The sequence below is a fragment of the Oncorhynchus tshawytscha genome, linkage group LG13 (genome assembly GCF_018296145.1).
Source record: "Oncorhynchus tshawytscha isolate Ot180627B linkage group LG13, Otsh_v2.0, whole genome shotgun sequence".
Classification (NCBI taxonomy): Eukaryota; Metazoa; Chordata; class Actinopteri; order Salmoniformes; family Salmonidae; genus Oncorhynchus; species Oncorhynchus tshawytscha.
Window position 1 is genome coordinate 8,536,730 of NC_056441.1, and position 22,500 is coordinate 8,559,229.

A 22,500-nucleotide genomic window follows, 5' to 3' on the forward strand; every position below is an offset into this window, starting at 1 on the left:
ACACAGCGGCAGAATACCTGACCACTGTGACTGACCCAAAATTAAGGAAAGCTTTGACTATGTACAGACTCAGTGAGCATAGCCTTGCTATTGAGAAAGGCCGCTGTAGGCAGACATGGCTCTCAAGAGAAGACAGGCTATGTGCTCACTGCCCACAAAATGAGGTGGAAATAGAGCTGCACTTCCTAACCTCCTGCCCAATGTAAGACCATATTAGAGAGACACATTTCCCTCAGATTACACAGATCCACAAAGAATTCAAAAACAAATCCAATTTTGATAAACTCCCATATCTACTGGGTGAAATACCACAGTGTGCCATCACAGCAGCAAGATTTGTGACCTGTTACCACAAGAAAAGGGCAACCAGTGAAGAACAAACACCATTGTAAATACAACCTATATTTATGCTTATTTATTTTCCCTTTTTGTACTTTAACTATTTGAACATCGTTACAACACTGTATATATAAATACTATGACATTTGAAATGTGAGTGTACTTTTGTGAGTGTAATGTTTATCGTTCATTTTTTCCCCCCATTTTTTCTCACTTTTATCTATTATCTATTTCACTTGCTTTGGCATTGTAAACATATGTTTCACATGCCAATAAAGCCCTTGAATTCAATTGAAATTGAGAGAGGAGCCATATGGCCGATCAGTGAATCACCATTCACACCCTTCTATCCAGCAGGAAGGCACAGCTCTACAGAGTTACCATGGCGCCAATCTGTCCAACAACACTTTAAATAACCAATTAATTAAAAAGGTAAACACAACATCAAAACGATGCTGAAAGGAACTAAAGCCTCATTAATGTTAGTTTGTTGAATGAGGCATCTCATTACATTTTATTATTTGAATCAAACACTGATATATAACACATGGTCCTGTCTCCCAATACAACACTGTCTCCTATTACTGTCTCCCAATACAACACCCAATACAACACTGTCTCCTAATACAACACTGTCTCCCAATACAACACTGTCTCCCAATACAACACCCAATACAACACTGTCTCCCAATACAACACTGTCTCCCAATACAACACCCAATACAACACTGTCTCCCAATACAACACTGTCTCCCAATACAACACTGTCTCCCAATACAACACCCAATACAACACTGTCTACAACACTGTCTAATACAACACTGTCTCCCAATACAACACCCAATACAACACTGTCTCCCAATACAACACTGTCTCCCAATACAACACTGTCTCCCAATACAACACTGTCTCCCAATACAACACCCAATACAACACTGTCTCCCAATACAACACCCAATACAACACTGCCTCCCAATACAACACTGTTGATGCAACCTTGGTTCCACAGTAAAGGCACAGAACCTCTTTTCTCAAACCATTAGACACTGTTAGTGAAAGTTTTTTCCAGTGTTCACGGAGGCAGAACGGACTCCTTCTGCATCCCATATGGCATCCTATTCCCTAGGTAGTACACTACTTTTGACCAGAGCCCTATAGGGATTAGGGTATCATTTGGGATGCCCTGCTCTGACACGGACGTAAACAACAAAGCTAGCTACCCGGCCATGCTGATTAGACTACAGAGCAGAGCCGCACCGTCCCATTCCCCCGTTCCCCCATTCCTCAAAGTCAAGGTCATGGATTCGGCTCCGGTTAAATTGCGTCTGAGATTGCCTCCGCCTTCATTTTGTTTAGACTGTCACGCTGCGTCTTCCATTCATTTTCTTCCTGTCATCGGCCCGAACCGGTCATCATGTTTAATTAGTAAATAAAATGAAATAATATCACTTTCGAGAGATATAACACATGGTCCTGTCAATAGGCATACTCAATCTATGCTCAGTATAAAGTACTGGATTTTTACATAGAAGTCCCATCAGTTTAAGTGTGTGTTTCAGAGTGTGTTTCAGAGTGTGTTTTAGTGTGTGTGTGTGTGTGTGTGTGTGTGTGTGTGTGTGTGTGTGTGTGTGTGTGTGTGTGTGTGTGTGTGTGTGTGTGTGTGTGTGTGTGTGTGTGTGTGTGTGTGTGTGTGTGTGTGTGTGTGTTAAGCTATACGGATCGGAGCATTGCTGTTTTCACCGACAACATGATAAATAAAACCTGACTGGTTGATTGATGAACATTCTTAGCCAACCCTGCTAGTGGAGGGAAGGAGAGAAGGAGAGAAGGAGAGAAGGAGGGAAGGAGAGGAAGAGAGAAGGAGAGAAGGAGGGAAGAGAGAAAGAGAAGAAGAGAGAAGGAGAGAAGGAGAGAAGGAGGGAAGGAGGGAAGGAGAGAAAGGAGGAAGAGAGAAGGAGGGAAGGAGGGAAAGAGAGGAAGAGAGAAGGAGGGAAATAGGGAAGGAGAGAAAGAGAGGAAGAGAGAAGGAGGGAAAGAGAGGAGGAGGGAAGGAGGGAAAGAGAGGAGGAGGGAAGGAGGGAAGGAGAGAAAGAGAGGATGAGAGAAGGAGGGAAGGAGAGAAAGAGAGGAGGAGGGAAGGAGGGAAGGAGAGAAAGAGAGGAAGAGAGAAGGAGGGAAAGAGAGGAGGAGGGAAGGAGGGAAAGAGAGGAGGAGGGAAGGAGGGAAGGAGAGAAAGAGAGGATGAGAGAAGGAGGGAAGGAGAGAAATAGGGAAGGAGGAAGGAGAGAAAGAGAGAGGAGGGAAGGAGAGAAGGAGAGAAATAGGGAAGGAGAGAAGGAGGGAAGGAGGGAGTGAGAAAAAGGAGGGGAAAGAAAATGAGAAAGGCAGATGGACAATAAAGGAAGGGAGGGAGGTAGAGAGAGAATGTGTGTGAGGGAGAGAGAGAGAGAGAGAGAGAGAGAGAGAGAGAGAGAGAGAGAGAGGGAGGGAGGGAGGGAGGGTGCGACAGTGATAAACAGGAGAATAAGGGGGAATGAGGAAGATGTTTTTGTTTTAAAAAAGCCATCCTGTTTAAACTACCACCGTACCCCTCACGTCTCTGTTAACCTTCAGAAATACAAGCTATCTGGCACGGTCTCACGGATGGCTAACTCCATTCCATCTCCACAGAGGTAAATCAATCCATTAGCTACTTTGCACCTTGCTTGCGGAATGGTCTACAGAGGTCAGTGAAATTGTATGAATTGATGCCTCTGAGGTTTGAATTGACGCCTCTGACGATTGAATTGATGCCTCTGAGGCAGTTCAGACGGCTGTGAGGACCTTTTTTAAGAAGAATGTGTTTGTTTCTTATGATTTCTTTTTATTTTACTGTGTTTGTGTTTTTTTGTTGCTTTTTATAAAAGTTCAGTATGTGGACACCCCTTCAAATGAGTGGATTCTTCTATTTCAGCCACACCCTTTGCTGACAGGTGTATAACATCTCCATAGACGAACATTGGTAGTAAAATGACCTTACTGAAGAGCTCAGTGACTTTCAACGTGGCACCATCATAGGATGCCACCTTTCCAACAAGTCAGTTTGTCAGATTTCTGCCCTGCTAGAGCTGCCCCGGTCAACTGTAAGTGCTGTTATTGTGAAGTGGAAACGTCTTGGAGCAACAACGGCTCAGCCCTGAAGTGGTAGGCCACACAAGCTCACAGAACGGCACCGCCGAGTGCTGAAGCGCATAAAAATCATCTGTCCTCGGTTGAAACACTCACTACCGAGTTCCAAACTGCCTCTGGAATCAACGTCAGCACAATAACTGTTTGTTGGGAGCTTCATGAAATGGGTTTCCTTGGTCGAGCAGCCGCACACATGCCTAAGATCACCATGTGCAATGCCAACCGAAGGCTGGAGTGGTGTAAAGCTTGCTGCCATTGGACTCTGGAGCAGTGGAAATGCGTTCTCTGGAGTGATGAATCACGCTTCACCATCTGGCAGTCCGACAAACTAATCTGGGTTTGGCGGATGACAGGAGAACGCTACCTGCCCCGATGCAAAGTGCCAACTGTAAAGTTAGGTGGAGGAGGGATAATGGTTTGGGGCTGGTTTTCATAGTTCGGACCCCTTAGTTCCAGTGAAGGGAAATCTTAATGCTACAGCATACAATGATTCTAGATGATTCTGAGCTTCAAACTTTGTGGTAACAGTTTGGGGAAGGACCTTTCCTGTTTCAGCATGACATTGCCCCTGTGCACAAAGTGAGGTCCATACATAAATGGTTTGTCGATATCAGTGTGGAAGAACTTGACTGGCCTGCACATAGTCCTGACCTTAACCCCATCGAACACCTTTGGGATGAATTGGAAGTCTGACTGTGAGCCAGGCGTAATCGCCCCAACATCAGTGCCCGACCTCACTAATGGTCCTGTGGCTGATTAGAAGCAAGTCCCTGCAGTAATGTTCCAACATCTAGTGGAAAGCCTTCCCAGAAGAGTGGAGGCTGTTATAGCAGCAATGTTCCAACATCTAGTGGAAAGCCTTCCAGAAGAGTGGAGGCTGTTATAGCAGCAATGTTCCAACATCTAGTGGAAAGCCTTCCCAGAAGAGTGGGTGCTGTTATAGCAGCAAAGGGTGGACCAACTCCATATTAATGCCAATGATTTTGGAATGAAATGTTTGACGAGCAGTTGTCCACATATGTTTGGTCATGTAGTGTATTTTGTATGGATTTTACTATGTTTTGTAACTTTCCCCCAGGTCATTACTGTAGATGAAAATGTATTATGTACATCAAAAGTCGTGCTATAAATTCACAGACAACACAAAGATTCCTTGATGTCCTTCCAGATTCCCTCTGTCTACCCAAGGACGCCAGAGGACAAAAATCAGTTAACCACCTAACTGAGGAACTCAATTTAACCTTGCGCAATACCCTAGATGCAGTTGCACCCCTAAAAACTAAAAACATTTCTCATAAGAAACTAGCTCCCTGGTACACAGAAAATACCCGAGCTCTGAAGCAAGCTTCCAGAAAATTGGAACGGAAATGGCGCCACACCAAACAGGAAGTCTTCCGACTAGCTTGGAAGGACGGTACCGTGCAGTACCGGAGAGCCCTTACTGCTGCTCGATCATCCTATTTTTCTAACTTAATTGAGGAAAATAAGAACAATCCGAAATTCCGTTTTGATACTGTCGCAAATCTAACTAAACAGCAGCATTCCCCAAGAGAGGATGACTTTCACTTTAGCAGTGATAAATTCATGAACTTCTTTGAGGAAAAGATTATGATTATTAGAAAGCAAATTACGGACTCCTCTTTAAATCTAAGTATTCCTCCAAACCTCAGTTGTCCTGAGTCTGCACAACTCTGCCAGGACCTAGGATCAAGAGAGACGCTCAAGTGTTTTAGTACTATATCTCTTGACACAATGATGAAAATAATCATGGCCTCTAAACATTCAAGCTGCATACTGGACCCTATTCCAACTAAACTACTGAAAGAGCTGCTTCCTGTGCTTGGCCCTCCTACGTTGAACATAATAAACGGCTCTCTATCCACCGGATGTGTACCAAACTCACTAAAAGTGGCAGTAATAAAGCCTCTCTTGAAAAAGCCAAACCTTGACCCAGAAAATATTAAAAACTATCGGCCTATATCGAATCTTCCATCCCTCTCAAAAGTTTTAGAGAAGGCTGTTGCGCAGCAACTCACTGCCTTCCTGAAGACAAACAATGTATACGAAATGCTTCAGTCTGGTTTTAGACCCCATCATAGCACTGAGACGGCACTTGTGAAGGTGGTAAATGACATTTTAATGGCATCGGACCGAGGCTCTGCATCTGTCCTCGTGCTCCTAGACCTTAGTGCTGCTTTTGATACCATCGATCACCACATTCTTTTGGAGATATTGGAAACCCAAATTGGTCTACACGGACAAGTTCTGACCTGGTTTAGATCTTATCTGTTGGAAAGATATCAGTTTGTCTCTGTGAATGGTTTGTCCTCTGACAAATCAACTGTAAATTTCGGTGTTCCTCAAGGTTCCGTTTTAGGACCACTATTGTTTTCACTATATATTTTACCTCTTGGGGATGTTATTCGAAAACATAATGTTAACTTTCACTGCTATGCGGATGACACACAGCTGTACATTTCAATGAAACATGGTGAAGTGCCAAAATTGCCCTCGCTAGAAGCATGTGTTTCAGACATAAGGAAGTGGATGGCTGCAAACTTTCTACTATTAAACTCGGACAAAACAGAGATGCTTGTTCTAGGTCCCAAGAAACAAAGAGATCTTCTGTTGAATCTGACAATTAATCTTAATGGTTGTACAGTCGTCTCAAATAAAACTGTGAAGGACCTTGGCGTTACTCTGGACCCTGATCTCTCTTTTGAAGAACATATCAAGACCATTTCAAGGACAGCTTTTTTCCATCTACGTAACATTGCAAAAATCAGAAACTTTCTGTCCAAAAATGATGCAGAAAAATTAATCCATGCTCTTGTCACTTCTAGGTTAGACTACTGCAATGCTCTACTTTCCGGCTACCTGGATAAAGCACTAAATAAACTTCAGTTAGTGCTAAATACGGCTGCTAGAATCCTGACTAGAACCACAAAATGTGATCATATTACTCCAGTGCTAGCCTCTCTACACTGGCTTCCTGTCAAAGCAAGGGCTGATTTCAAGGTTTTACTACTAACCTACAAAGCATTACATGGGCTTGCTCCTACCTATCTCTCTGATTTGATCCTGCCGTACATACCTACACGTACGCTACGGTCACAAGACGCAGGCCTCCTAATTGTCCCTAGAATTTCTAAGCAAACAGCTGGAGGCAGGGCTTTCTCCTATAGAGCTCCATTTTTATGGAACGGTCTGCCTACCCATGTCAGAGACGCAAACTCGGTCTCAACCTTTAAGTCTTTACTGAAGACTCATCTCTTCAGTGGGTCATATGATTGAGTGTAGTCTGGCCCAGGAGTGGGAAGGTGAACGGAAAGGCTCTGGAGCAACGAACCGCCCTTGCTGTCTCTGCCTGGCCGGTTCCCCTCTTTCCACTGGGATTCTCTGCCTCTAACCCTATTACAGGGGCTGAGTCACTGGCTTACTGGGGCTCTCTCATGCCGTCCCTGGAAGGGGTGCGTCACCTGAGTGGGTTGATTCACTGTTGTGGTCATCCTGTCTGGGTTGGCGCCCCCCCCTTGGGTTGTGCCGTGGCGGAGATCTTTGTGGGCTATACTCAGCCTTGTCTCAGGATGGTAAGTTGGTGGTTGAAGATATCCCTTTAGTGGTGTGGGGGCTGTGCTTTGGCAAAGTGGGTGGGGTTATATCCTTCCTGTTTGTCCCTGTCCGGGGGTGTCCTCGGATGGGGCCACAGTGTCTCCTGACCCCTCCTGTCTCAGCTTCCAGTATTTATGCTGCAGTAGTTTATGTGTCGGGGGGGCTGGGGTCAGTTTGTTATATCTGGAGTACTTCTCCTGTCCTATTCGGTGTCCTGTGTGAATCTAAGTGTGCATTCTCTAATTCTCTCCTTCTCTCTCTCGGAGGACGTGAGCCCTAGGACCATGCCCCAGGACTACCTGACATGATGACTCCTTGCTGTCCCCAGTCCACCTGGCCATGCTGCTGCTCCAGTCCACCTGGCCATGCCCCAGGACTACCTGACATGATGACTCCAGTTCCCCAGTCCACCTGGCCACTCCAGTTTCAACTGTTCTGCCTTATTATTATTCGACCATGCTGGTCATTTATGAACATTTGAACATCTTGGCCATGTTCTGTTATAATCTCCACCCGGCACAGCCAGAAGAGGACTGGCCACCCCACATAGCCTGGTTCCTCTCTAGGTTTCTTCCTATGTTTTGGCCTTTCTAGGGAGTTTTTCCTAGCCACCGTGCTTCTACACCTGCATTGCTTGCTGTTTGGGGTTTTAGGCTGGGTTTCTGTACAGCACTTTGAGATATCAGCTGATGTACGAAGGGCTATATAAATACATTTGATTTGAAATTTGATTTATTATCAGTCAACTCACCTGGTAAAATAAGGAAGAAAAAAATAAAATTAAAATAATATATATATATGAATGTGGCTCACCTATCCACTTGTCATTCCCATACCAGGATAGATTGCCTTTAGTACTGTCGAAGTATCCAATCTTCTTATAGCTGCCTCCTGTGAGGGGAGGATAGAGAGGGAGGGAAAGAGAAGGGAGGAGAGAGAGGGAGGGAAACAGAAGGGGGGAGAGAGAGGGAGGGAACAGAAGGGGGGAGAGAGAGGGAGGGAACAGAAGGGGGAGAGAGAGGGAGGGAAAGAGAAGGGAGGAGAAAGAGGGAGGGAAACAGAAGGGAGGAGAAAGAGGGAGGGAAAGAGAAGGGAGGAGAAAGAGGGAGGGAAACAGAAGAGAGGAGAGAGAGGGAGGGAAACAGAAGGGGGAGAGAGAGGGAGGGAACAGAAGGGAGGAGAGAGAGGGAGGGAAAGAGAAGGGGGAGAGAGAGGGAGGGAAAGAGAAGGGGGAGAGAGAGGGAGGGAACAGAAGGGAGGAGAGAGGGAGCGAGGGAAACAGAAGGGGAGAGAGAGGGAGGGAACGAGAAGGGAGGAGAAAGAGGGAGGGAAAGAGAAGGGAGGAAGGAGAGGGAGGGAAACCGAAGGGGGAGAGAGAGGGACGGAAAGAGAAGGAAGGAGAGAGAGGGAGGGAAAGAGAAGGGGAGGAGAGATAGATAGAGACATGTTCACCATACTATAAATATACACATTACACATCCTGAAACTCTGATTGAAGGATTCACCTGAAAAGTACCAGAGCCTGTCAGTCCACAGTAGAGTAATAATATATACATGTTCCATAATAGCAGATTAATATTACCTGTGATTTCACTGGATAGGGTATCACAGAGAGGGTATCACAGAGAGGGTATCACAGAGTGGGTATCACAGAGATGGTATTAAAGAGAGGGTATCGCAGAGAGGGTATCAAAGAGAGGGTATCACAGAGAGGGTAACACAGAGATGGTATTAAAGAGAGGGTATCACAGAGAGGGTATCACAGAGATGGTATCAAAGAGAGGGTATTAAAGAGATGGTATCACAGAGAGGGTATCACAGAGATGGTATCACAGAGAGGGTATCACAGAGAGGGTATCACAGAAAGGGTATCACAGAGATGGTATTAAAGAGAGGGTATCACAGAGAGGGTATCACAGAGAGGGTATTAAAGAGAGGGTATTAAAGAGAGGGTATCACAGAGAGGGTATTAAAGAGAGGGTATCACAGAGAGGGTATTAAAGAGAGGGTATCACAGAGATGTTAGCCAGTCAGTCTACAGTAGAGTAATAATATGTACATGTTCCATAATAGATATGGTATCAGCTGTTCATTAGAAATAATTACTCCACTCCACACACACACACACACACACACACACACACACACACACACACACACACACATGCACACGCACACACACGTTCACACACACACACGCAGTCACGCACACACACACACACACACACACACACAAACGTGCACACACTCACACACACACGTGCACACACAGTAACGCACACACACACACACACACGTGCACGGTATACCGGTATCACTGTAACACGGAACCAAAACGTCATGATACCAACATTTTAGAATACCGTAGAACCGTTTCATTCCATACTACCGTCTTCTCCCAGCCCTACCGATCTATAAAGATACTACCGTCTTCTCCCAGCCCTACCGATCTATAAAGATACTACCGTCTTCTCCCAGCCCTACCGATCTATAAAGATACTACCGTCTTCTCCCAGCCCTACCGATCTATAAAGATACTACCATCTTCTCCCAGCCCTACCGATCTGTAAAGATACTACCCTCTTCTCCCAGCCCTACCGATCTATAAAGATACTACCCTCTTCTCCCAGCCCTACCGATCTATAAAGATACTGCCGTCTTCTCCCAGCCCTACCGATCTATAAAGATACTACCGTCTTCTCCCAGCCCTACCGATCTATAAAGATACTACCATCTTCTCCCAGCCCTACCGATCTGTAAAGATACTACCCTCTTCTCCCAGCCCTACCGATCTATAAAGATACTACCGTCTTCTCCCAGCCCTACCGATCTATAAAGATACTACCGTCTTCTCCCAGCCCTACCGATCTATAAAGATACTACCGTCTTCTCCCAGCCCTACCGATCTATAAAGATACTACCCTCTTCTCCCAGCCCTACCGATCTATAAAGATACTACCCTCTTCTCCCAGCCCTACCGATCTATAAAGATACTGCCGTCTTCTCCCAGCCCTACCGATCTATAAAGATACTACCGTCTTCTCCCAGCCCTACCGATCTATAAAGATACTACCATCTTCTCCCAGCCCTACCGATCTATAAAGATACTACCCTCTTCTCCCAGCCCTACCGATCTATAAAGATACTATCGTCTTCTCCCAGCCCTACCGATCTATAAAGAATTTGCAGACGCCTGTTATAAAAAGCTCATAAAAGTCACAGTTTTGTTTTGTAAAATCCAACTGAATTGGATTTTTGTCTCTTGTATGAGCAGGTCTAATATAATATCCCCTTCACTTTCATGCTCATATCACCTGTGGCAGCTGTACTCATCCAGCCTCGACCCCTACCAGCCGTCATGGGCTGTGTTCACTAGCATGTGGTAAATTGCTGCGTTCCGCTTCGGGACACCCAGAGTGGCTCTCTTGTGGGTGTGCTGACATCATATAGCAGCAGTTCGGTTGTGCATCAATAATTCAGTAGAGCAAGTTTTTATGAAGGTCTGGTTATTAAATGGGTACATAGTTTAATCCATTCTCCATTTCATTAATTTATTCACAGGTAAACTGATCTAAACTGATCTGGTGACTAACAAACGTTTCTGCCCTGTTTCCAATCAGACACATGGCTGGGAGAACATATTCAACTAAGTAAATACATTACAAAAAAATTATATATATGTATATATATATATATATATATTTTTGTAATGTATTTAAGCTAGCTATCTAGCCAACTTAACAGACTGTATAGCTAGCTATCTAGCCAACTTAACAACATACTGTATAACTAGCTATCTAGCCAACTTAACAGACTGTATAACTAGCTATCTAGCCAACTTAACATACTGTATAACTAGCTATCTAGCCAACTTAACAGACTGTATAACTAGCTATCTAGCCAACTTAACATACTGTATAACTAGTTATCTAGCCAACTTAACAGGCTGTATAACTAGCTAACAGACTGTATAACTAGTGAATTAAATATCACCAGCTACCTAACTTCATATTAGTTAGCTATCTTGATGTATTTATCGTTGTAAAAAACAAACTCCAAATGCATTTGTAGGTAGCTAGCTAACTGCCATGGAGGAGGGTGAAACGATAGCAGCTGTCAGAATGAGAGATTCGGCTACTCTGGATAGGGCAGGTACTTTTGTATATATATATATATATTATTCGCTAACTAGCTATGGTACAGGCTGACTCAAATGAGCTGCTAATGTAGCTAGGTAGCTAACTTAACAGACTGTATAACTAGTTATCTAGCCAACTTAACAGACTGTATAACTAGCTATCTAGCCAACTTAACAGACTGTATAACTAGCTATCTAGCCAATTTAACATACTGTATAACTAGCTATCTAGCCAATTTAACAGACTGTATAACTAGCTATCTAGCCAACTTAACAGACTGTATAACTAGCTATCTAGCCAACTTAACATACTGTATAACTAGCTATCTAGCCAACTTAACAGACTGTATAACTAGCTATCTAGCCAACTTAACAGACTGTATAACTAGCTATCTAGCCAACTTAACAGGCTGTATAACTAGCTCGCTAAGTGAATTGAATATCACCAGCTACCTAACTTCATATTAGTTAGCTATCTTGATGTATTTATCTTGTAAAAAACAAACTCCAAATGCATTTGTAGGTAGCTAGCTAACTGCCATGGAGGAGGGTGAAACGATAGCAGCTGTCAGAATGAGAGATTTGGCTACTCCGGATAGGGCAGGTACTTTTGTATAGTTCCAGTCCCTAGAAGTGAGGACAGAGAAAATAGTAACATAATATTCAGTGCCGTCTAATTTGAGTATAGTGAAGTCTGTTTCTTGTTATGTTTCCTGTGTTTTCTCGGATACACAGAGCTGTGAAAGCCTTTCTGCAGATGATGAGGTCCCAACGAAGAGCAGTGGTTCTCAGTCCTGGGGGACTCAAAGGGTACACTTAGCACTACACAGCTGATTCAAATGAACACTTAGCACTACACAGCTGATTCAAATGATCACTGAGCACTAAACAGCTGATTCAAATGAACACTTAGCACTACACAGCTGATTTAAATGATCACTTAGCACTACACAGCTGATTCAAATGATCACTTAGCACTACACAGCTGATTCAAATGATCACTTAGCACTACACAGCTGATTCAAATGATCACTTAGCACTACACAGCTGATTCAAATGATCACTTAGCACTACACAGCTGATTCAAATGATCACTTAGCACTACACAGCTGATTTAAATGATCACTTAGCACTACACAGCTGATTCAAATGATCACTTAGCACTACACAGCTGATTCAAATGATCACTTAGCACTACACAGCTGATTTAAATGATCACTTAGCACTACACAGCTGATTCAAATGATCACTTAGCACTACACAGCTGATTTAAATGATCACTTAGCACTACACAGCTGATTTAAATGATCACTTAGCACTACACAGCTGATTTAAATGATCACTTAGCACTACACAGCTGATTCAAATGATCACTTAGCACTACACAGCTGATTTGAATGATCACTTAGCACTACACAGCTGATTCAAATGATCACTTAGCACTACACAGCTGATTCAAATGATCATAGCACACAGCTGATTTAAATGATCATAGCACTACACAGCTGTTTTAAATGATCATTTATGTATTCAAATGATAACGCATCATCCTTGATATGATTTATGTATTGTCACATGCTATCACATTGATCATGTTATTGTCACATCTATCATCATTCTATCTATCATCTATCTATCTATCTATCTATCTATCTATCTATCTATCTATCTATCTATCTATCTATCTATCTATCTATCTATCTATCTATCTATCTATCTATCTATCTATCTATTCAATGTTATCATGATTTGTTATAAGAGATATTATACTTTAGTAAATCTACAATGACATGGTGATGTAGAAGTCTAATAATTACATTATCTTCCATTTTCCTACAGATACAACTGGAGATTCCTTCAAAATGATTGGCTACAGTTACTGTATAGGGATCTGCACGGTTGGGTGCATTGTCGCAGGTGTGACCAGGGCCATCTGGAACTGACTAGTGGGGGGAATTCAGGCGTGTATGAAGGCTACCTTTGTCCTGCATAACTTCATGAGGATGGCACACGAGGACCAGGAGGGGGACCTGCAGCTCTCCGCCGCGTGCCAGGAGAGAGGCCTGCTGCTCGGCAGGATGTTACACGGATGCGGGCCAACAACGCAGCACGGGAGCCAATCCGTGTGCGGGAGATCTTCACCTCCTACGTCTTCGAAGAGGGTGCTGTTCCCTGACAACACCTTGTTCCATAGACTACACTATGCACAACCAAAGGCTCTTTTAAGAGTCATCCACATTGCAATAAGAGTATTCTTCCATTTACACATTATGATCAGAGGTGAGAGGTCACTTGGTCGGGTCAACAGGAAGTATTTTAAAAGAGATGTTTTACATTGAAATACAGATAGAGATGTACTGTAGTAGTCCCAGAGTTAATCATCCAAGATGTAACGGGTCCATAACTCCAGATGCTGGGAGACAGGAAGCAACTACAGCGTGAGGATTTAAAAACAAATAGACATGAAACTTAACAGGGAACAGCGTCTGGACAAGAGAAACCAAAACAACATCGATGCAGACAACGAGAACAAAACTGAGGAAGTGACAGATATAAGGGAGGCAAAATCAATGACGTGATGGAGTCCAGGCGAGTCCGATGAAGCGCTGGTGCGCGCAGCGATGGTGACAGGTGTACGTAATGATGGTGACAGGTGTACGTAATGATGGTGACAGGTGTACGTAATGATGGTGACAGGTGTACGTAATGATGGTGACAGGTGTACGTAATGATGGTGACAGGTGTACGTAATGATGGTGACAGGTGTACGTAATGATGGTGACAGGTGTACGTAATTAAGAGCAGCCTGGCGACCTCGAGCGCCAGAGAGGGGGAGCGGGAGCAGATGTGACACAAGGTCAGTTTTGCATTTCACCTCTTGTTGATTAAGATGACTGACCGTGTCATGATTAAACATGCTCTCTCTCTCTTTCTCCATCTGTCTCTCGTCTGCAGGTATGTTTTGATGTGAGAGAGGATGCCAACCCCCTGTCCCGTCATCGTTAACTCACCCGCTCTAAAGATAACCATTGGGCCTACTGGGGGCCCAAGGCTGGTTAGGAACATTGTAATTGTGATGAACTGAGAGAATATGAAGTTTAGTATAACTGGAATTAATGAATCTGCTGCTTCCTTGCTCCTATTTCCCTTTCTGCATATGACAGTCTCTCACACCTCCTCTTTCCCTTTCTGTCCCGCAGGTGTGACAGTCTCTCACACCTCTCTCCCCACCTCCTCTTTCCCTTTCTGTATATGACAGTCTCTCACACCTCCTCTTTCCCTTTCTGTATATGACAGTCTCTCACACCTCTCTCCCCACCTCCTCTTTCCCTGTCTGTATATGACAGTCTCTCGCACCTCTCTCACACCTCCTCTTTCCCTGTCTGTATATGACAGTCTCTCACACCTCTCTCCCCACCTTTCTTCCCCTGTCTGTATATGACAGTCTCTCCCCACCTCCTCTTTCCCTTTCTGTATATGACAGTCTCTCACACCTCCTCTTTCCCTGTCTGTATATGACAGTCTCTCACACCTCCTCTTTCCCTTTCTGTATATGACAGTCTCTCACACCTCTCTCCCCACCTCCTCTTTCCCTTTCTGTATATGACAGTCTCTCACCTCTCTCCCCACCTCCTCTTTCCCTATCTGTATATGACAGTCTCTCACACCTCTCTCCCCACCTCCTCTTTCCCTGTCTGTATATGACAGTCTCTCACACCTCTCTCCCCACCTCCTCTTTCCCTGTCTGTATATGACAGTCTCTCACACCTCCTCTCCCCACCTCCTCTTTCTTCCTACGGGTTTTTATAATGTCTCACAGACGTTCATACCTGAATAGTACATTTATTTGTAGAATACATGATCAGTGAATATATTAAATGTTCAGGCTACAACGTGGGGATCTCATGCATGGTAATAACTAAACTCAGCAGAAAAAAGAAACGTCCTCTCACTGTCTTAACAAGCGTAAATATTCGTAAATATTTGTAAATATTTGTATGAACATAACAAGATTCCACAACTGAGACATAAACTGAACAAGTTCCACAGACATGTGACTAACAGAAATGGAATAATGTGTCCTTGAACAAAGGGGGGTCAAAATCAAAAGTAACAGTCAGTATCTGGTGTGGCCACCAGCTGCATTAAGTACTGCAGTGCATCTCCTCCTCATGGACTGCACCAGGTTTGCCAGTTCTTGCTGTGAGATGTTACCCCATTCTTCCACCAAGGCTCCTGCAAGTTCCTGGACATTTCTGGGGGGAATGGCCCTTGCCCTCACCCTCTGATTCAACAGGTCCCAGACGTGCTCAATGAGATTGAGATCTGGGCTCTTCGCTGGCCATGGCAGAACACTGACATTCCTGTCTTGCAGGAAATCACGCACAGAACGAGCAGTATGGCTGGTGGCATTGTCATGCTGGAGGGTCATGTCAGGATGAGCCTGCAGGAAGGGTACCACATGAGGGAGGAGGGTGTCTTCCTTGTAACGCACAGCGGTGAGATTGCCTGCAATGACAACAAGCTCAGTCTGATGATGCTGTGACACACCGCCCCAGACCCTCCACCTCCAAATCGATCCCGCTCCAGAGTAAAGGCCTCAGTGTAACGCTCATTCCTTTGACGATAAACGTAAATCCGCCCATCACCCCCGGTGAGACAAAACCGTGACTCGTCCGTGAAGAGCACTTTTTGCCAGTCCTGTCTGGTCCAGCGACGGTGGGTTTGTGCCCATAGGCGACGTTGTTGCCGATGATGTCTGGTGAGGACCTGCTTTACAACAGGCCTACAAGCCCTCAGTCCAGCCTTTCTCAGCTTATTGCAGACAGTCTGAGCACTGATGGAGGGATTGTGCGTTCCTGGTGTAACTCGGGCAGTTGTTGTTGCCATCCTGTACCTGTCCCGCAGGTGTGAAGTTCGGATGTACCAATCCTGTGCAGGTGTTGTTACACGTGGTCTGCCACTGTGAGGACTATCAGATCTCCGTCCTGTCTCCCTGTAGCGCTGTCTTAGGCGTCTCACAGTACGGACATTGCAATTTATTGCCCTGGCCATATCTGCAGTCCTCATGCATCCTTGCAACATGCCTAAGGCACATTCACGCAGATGAGCAGGGACCCTGGGCATCTTTCTTTTGGTGTTTTTCAGAGTCAGTAGAAAGGTCTCTTTGGTGTCCTAAGTTTTCATAACTTAATTGCCTACCGGTTGTAAGCTGTTAGTGTCTTAACGACCGTTCCACAGGTGCATGTTCATTAATTGTTTATGGTTCATTGAACAAGCATGGGGAACAGTGTTTAAACCCTTTACAATGAAGATATGTGAAGTTATTTGGATTTTTACGAATTATCTTTGAAAGACGGAGTCCTGAAAAAGGGACGTTTCTTTTTTTTGCTGAGTTTACATGTATATACGTCTTGCATCCTTGGCACAATAAAGTTATATTATAATCTACTTAATCCATAGGCTTCATTGATGCCATTCAGACTGTCATTAATGCAATACAACTGGCTATGAGATTCATAGCTAGGTTCATAGCTAACTAGCTAATATTGACATTTTAATATTCATGTGTAACAGTCTTGTGCAACAGTCATTTTCTGAAATATCTTGGGGATTAAAGATTAACTGGTGGAAGCAATTCTAGTTCTGAACTAATATTTATCCCAAACGTTTTAGGGTCCATACACAGATCGGCTACACATCCACATACAGGTATTTTTTATCCTCCACTACACAATAAGCAAGAAAAGAGTTAACTAGCTACTTCAGCTGCATTGCATGGCAAATATTAGCAAGGCTAGTTTACAAAATTGTACATTAAATTTGCAGTAAATGCTTTAGCTAGCTAGATTCTTTCCATCCACTGTTTGACAAGAGGAAAGCCTGGTTTGAAGGTTTACTCAGGAGTCCCTAAAACATTAAACAACACGAATTACAATTTCATACTCCTGTCAAAACGCCCATGAAGCTCGCTACCTAGCTGGCAAATGTTAGCTAGTCAGCTAGCTTGCTAAATAGCAATTTTCATAAATTAACTTTATGACAAAAAAGATATGCATAATCGTTTGTCTAACATATTCCTCTCAACTGTACATGTTTTGGATGAGTCGTTATGACCTTATAATTACTTCAATCCTAGTATTTCTGTCAACCATCTTCGCTGAAAAAAGTCTCCGGTGTTGGGTTGCAGAGTGTCATATTCGTCATGGGAACCACTCGATATGATTCGTCATCGCCCAGCGTTCGCACTTGTGATTTGCATAAAGTTTGGAAAGGCTGAACTTTTATCGTGCCACCAACCTCCTGTGATATGCATAACGATCTGCATGTCATCGTGTCGGTCAGGGAAAAAACACAGCATGAAACCTTCTTTACCCTTCAGTTAACAGACACACTCTCTCTCTCTCTCCCTCCCTCACAATCTCTCCCTCCCTCCCTCCCTCCCTCCCTCCCTCCCTCCCTCCCTCCCTCCCTCCCTCCCTCCCTCCCTCCCTCCCTCCCTCCCTCCCTCCCTCCCTCACACTCTCTCACTCCCTCCCTCCCTCACACTCTGTCCCTCCCTCCCTCCCTCCCTCCCTCCCTCCCTCCCTCCCTCCCTCCCTCCCTCCCTCCCTCCCTCCCTCCCTCCCTCCCTCCCTCACACTCTCTCACTCCCTCCCTCCCTCACACTCTGTCTCTCCCTCCCTCCCTCCCTCCCTCACACTCTCTCACTCCCTCCCTCCCTCACACTCTGTCTCTCCCTCCCTTCCTCACACTCTGTCCCTCCCTCCCTTCCTCACACTCTGTCCCTCCCTCCCTCCCTCCCTCCCTCCCTCACACTCTGTCTCTCCCTCCCTCCCCCTCCCTCCTTTCCTCACACTCCCTCCCTCCCTCCCTCACACTCTGTCCCTCGCTCCCTCCCTCACACTCTCTCCCTCCTCACACTCTCTCCCTCCCTCAGTCTGTCCCTCCCTCCCTTCATCACCCTCTGTCCCTCCCTCTCTTCCTCACACTCCCTCCCTTCCTCACACTCTATCCCTCCCTCCCTCCCTCCCTCACACTCTGTCCCTCCCTCCCTTCCTCACACTCTGTCTCTCCCTCCCTCCCTCACACTCTGTCCCTCCCTCCCTCACAGTCTGTCCCTCTCTCCCTCCCTTTATCACCTTCTGTCCCCCTCCCTCCCTCACAGTCTGTCCCTTCCCTCCCTTCCTCACACTCTGTCCCTCCCTCCTTCCCTCACACTCTGTCCCTCCCTCCTTCCCTCAGTCTGTCCCTCCCTCCGTCCCTCCCTCAGTCTGTTCCTCCCTCCCTACCTCAGTCTGTCCCTCCCTCCCTTCCTCACACTCTGTCCCTCCCTCCCTCACACTCTGTCCCTCCCTCCTTCCCTCACAGTCTGTCCCTCCCTCCCTCCCACAGCCTGTCCCTCCCTCCCTTCCTCACACTCTGTCCCTCCCTCCCACAGTCTGTCCCTCCCTCCCTTCATCACACTCCCTCCCTCCCTCCCTTCCTCTCACCTTGTCCCTCCTTCCCTCACCTCCCTCCCTCCCTCACACTCCCTCCCTCCCTCACACTCCCTCCCTCCCTCACACTCCCTCCCTCCCTCCCTCCCTTCACACTCCCTCCCTCCCTCACACTCTGTCCCTCCCTCCCTCACAGTCAGTCCCCCACTCCCTCCTTCACACTCCCTCCCTCCCTCACACTCTGTCCCTCCCTCCTTCACACTCCCCCCCTCCCTCACATTCTGTCCCTCCCTCCCTCACACTCTGTCATTCCCTCCCTCCCTGAATGGTGTAAAACACACAGTGTCTAGTTGTTTGCTGCCTTTCCATTTGTGCCGTTCCAGACATTATTATGAGCCGTCCCCCCTACAGCAGCCTCCACTGATGTACATTCCTTCCCCCCATTAGTCCAGCCAAATCACAGGTCGGCCTTTGTAAATATGAGCAAATCAGTCATTCTATGCAGGATTCTATTATATGCTGAACAGCGTGAAGTTAAATTCAATGTGTTGAGTAGAAGTGCGAAGTTTATGGAGAACGTCTAGAAACCGTGAACAAGCGTCCTGGGGCGAACAGGATGCTTGGCCACTGATTTTTATTTATTTATTTATTTTATGCTAGGCCGTGATATTGCGGTGCTACTCGGTATCATGATACTGACTTGGTATCGTATCGTTTGTAAAATGTTGTTATCAAGCCTCCCGAGTGGCATCACTACAGAACCGGGTTTGATCCCAGGCTGTGTCGCAGCCAGCCACGACCGGGAGACCCACGAGGCGGCGCACAATTGGCCCAGCATCGTCCGGGTAACGGGAGGGTTTGGCCAGCAGGGATGCCCTTGTCCCATCACGCACTAGCGACTCCTGTGGCGGGCCAGGCGCAGTGCACGCTGACACGGTCGCCAGGTATACGGTGTTTCCTCCGACACTTTGGTGCGGCTGGCTTCCGGGTTAAGTGGTCAGTGTGTCGAGAAGCAGTGAGGCTCGGTTGGGTCGTGTTTCGGACGCAGGACTCTCAACCTTCGACACTCCCGAGTCCGCACAGAAGTTGCAGCGATGGGACAAGACTGAAAATACCATTTGGATATCACGAAATTGGGGAGAAAAAGGTGTAAAAAAGTACGGTGACAAGCCTAGTGCACACACACACACATAATGACTCCTTTCCACACAGCGCCCGCCCCAGGAAACTGCCACTATGCAAGACAACACCACATGGTGGAGGACGCTACTGTGTGTGTGTGTTGAACATTACCTCCGCCAAGGACCCTCCTACTGTGGATGAATTCAGTCAAATGAGTAGATATACAGCAGATAGAATAGATATGCAGTAGATATACAGTAGATATGCATTAGGTAGAGTAGATAAACAGTAGATATGCAGTAGATATGCAGTAGATATACAGTAGATAGAATAGATATGCAGTAGATATACAGTAGATATACATTAGGTAGAGTAGATATACTGTAGATATACAGTAGATATACAGTAGATATACAGTAGATATACAGTAGTTAGAGTAGATATACAGTAGAAATGCAGTAGATATGCAGTAGATATACAGTAGATATACAGTAGATATACAGTATATATACAGTGGATATACAGTAGATATACAGTAGATAGAATAGATATGCAGTAGATATGCAGTAGATATACTGTAGATATAATAGATATGGGGAGTAGATATGCAGTAGATATGCAGTAGATATACAGTAGATAGAATAGATATGCAGTAGATATACAGTAGATAGAATAGATATACAGTAGATATACAGTAGATATACAGTAGATATACAGTAGATAGAATAGATATGCAGTAGATATACAGTAGATATGAATTAGGTAGAGTAGATAAACAGTAGATATGCAGTAGATATGCAGTAGATATACAGTAGATAGAATAGATATGAGTAGATATACAGTAGATATACATTAGGTAGAGTAGATATACTGTAGATATAAGTAGATATACAGTAGATATACAGTAGATATACAGTAGTTAGAGTAGATATACAGTAGAAATGCAGTAGATATGCAGTAGATATACAGTAGATATACAGTAGATATACAGTATATATACAGTGGATATACAGTAGATATACAGTAGATAGAATAGATATGCAGTAGATATGCAGTAGATATACTGTAGATATAATAGATATGCAGTAGATATGCAGTAGATATGCAGTAGATATACAGTAGATAGAATAGATATGCAGTAGATATACAGTAGATAGAATAGATATACAGTAGATATACAGTAGATATACAGTAGATATACAGTAGATAGAATAGATATGCAGTAGATATACAGTAGATAGAATAGATATGCATTAGATATACAGTAGATATACAGTAGATATGCAGTAGATAGAGTAGATATGCAGTAGATATACAGTAGATATACAGTAGATATACAGTAGATAGAATAGATATGCAGTAGATATACAGTAGATAGAATAGATATGCATTAGATATACAGTAGATATACAGTAGATATGCAGTAGATAGAGTAGATATGCCGTAGATATACAGTAGATATACAGTAGATAGAATAGATATACAGTAGATATACAGTAGATATACAGTAGATATAATAGATATACAGTAGATAGAATAGATATGCAGTAGATATACAGTAGATATACAGTAGATATGCAGTAGATATACAGTGGATATACAGTAGATATGCAGTAGATATGCAGTAGATATACAGTAGATATGCAGTAGATATACAGTAGATATACAGTAGATATGCAGTAGATATGCAGTAGATATACAGTGGATATACAGTAGATATGCAGTAGATATACAGTAGATATACAGTAGATATACATACTCTACATTACTCATCTCATATACTTTACTCGATACCATCTACTGCATCTTGCCTATGCCGTTCTGTACCATCACTCATTCATATATCTTTATGTACATATTCTTTATCCCTTTACACTTGTGTCTATAAGGTAGTAGTTTTGGAATTGTTAGGTTAGATTAGTTGTTGGTTATTACTGCATTGTCGGAAGTAGAAGCACAAGCATTTCGCTACACTCGTATTAACATCTGCTAACCATGTGTATGTGACAAATACATTTTATTTTATTTTGATTTGATATACAGTAGATAGATATACAGTAGATATACAGTAGATATGCAGTAGATATGCAGTAGATATACAGTAGATATACAGTAGATATACATTAGATATGCATTAAATATGCAGTAGATATGCAGTAGATCTGCAGTAGATATGCAGTAGATATGCAGTAGATATGCAGTAGATATACAGTAGATATGCAGTAGATATGCAGTACATATGCAGTAGATATACAGTAGATATGCAGTAGATATGCAGTAGATATGTATTAAATATGCAGTAGATATACAGTAGATATGCAGTAGATATGCAGTAGATATGTATTAAATATGCAGTAGATATACAGTAGATATGCAGTAGATATGCAGTAGATATGTATTAAATATGCAGTAGATATACAGTAGATATACAGTAGATATGCAGTAGATATGTATTAAATATGCAGTAGATATCCAGTAGCTGCTGGCTGACTGAGAATCAGCTCATGTCCACTTAGCCTGAGCTGCATTCTACTACATCCAGAAACCAAACCCCCTCCAAACTGCCCTGGGCAAAAGCCACTCCAATTAGCATTGAATAAATGATTAATCAAAACAACATTTCCTTTTCTGGGATGGTGGGGAGACAACAGAGAGGAGAAGAGATGGGGAAAACAAGCTTAA

The 22,500-nt window shown here is 44.2% G+C and overlaps 1 protein-coding gene across 1 annotated transcript in view; it reads right to left on the bottom strand.

The window, feature by feature from the left end:
* The window catches only part of LOC112239374 (gamma-aminobutyric acid type B receptor subunit 1-like), a 147,374-nt gene that overhangs the window by 63,121 nt on the left and 61,753 nt on the right, over nucleotides 1–22,500 (bottom strand). The window contains exons 9-10 of the mRNA XM_042295121.1: nucleotides 7,933–8,010; nucleotides 7,389–7,395 (exon numbers count right to left, since the gene is read on the bottom strand). Of these exons, the coding sequence (XP_042151055.1) occupies nucleotides 7,389–7,395; nucleotides 7,933–8,010 (85 nt within the window). The remainder of the gene's footprint in view (nucleotides 1–7,388; nucleotides 7,396–7,932; nucleotides 8,011–22,500) is intronic.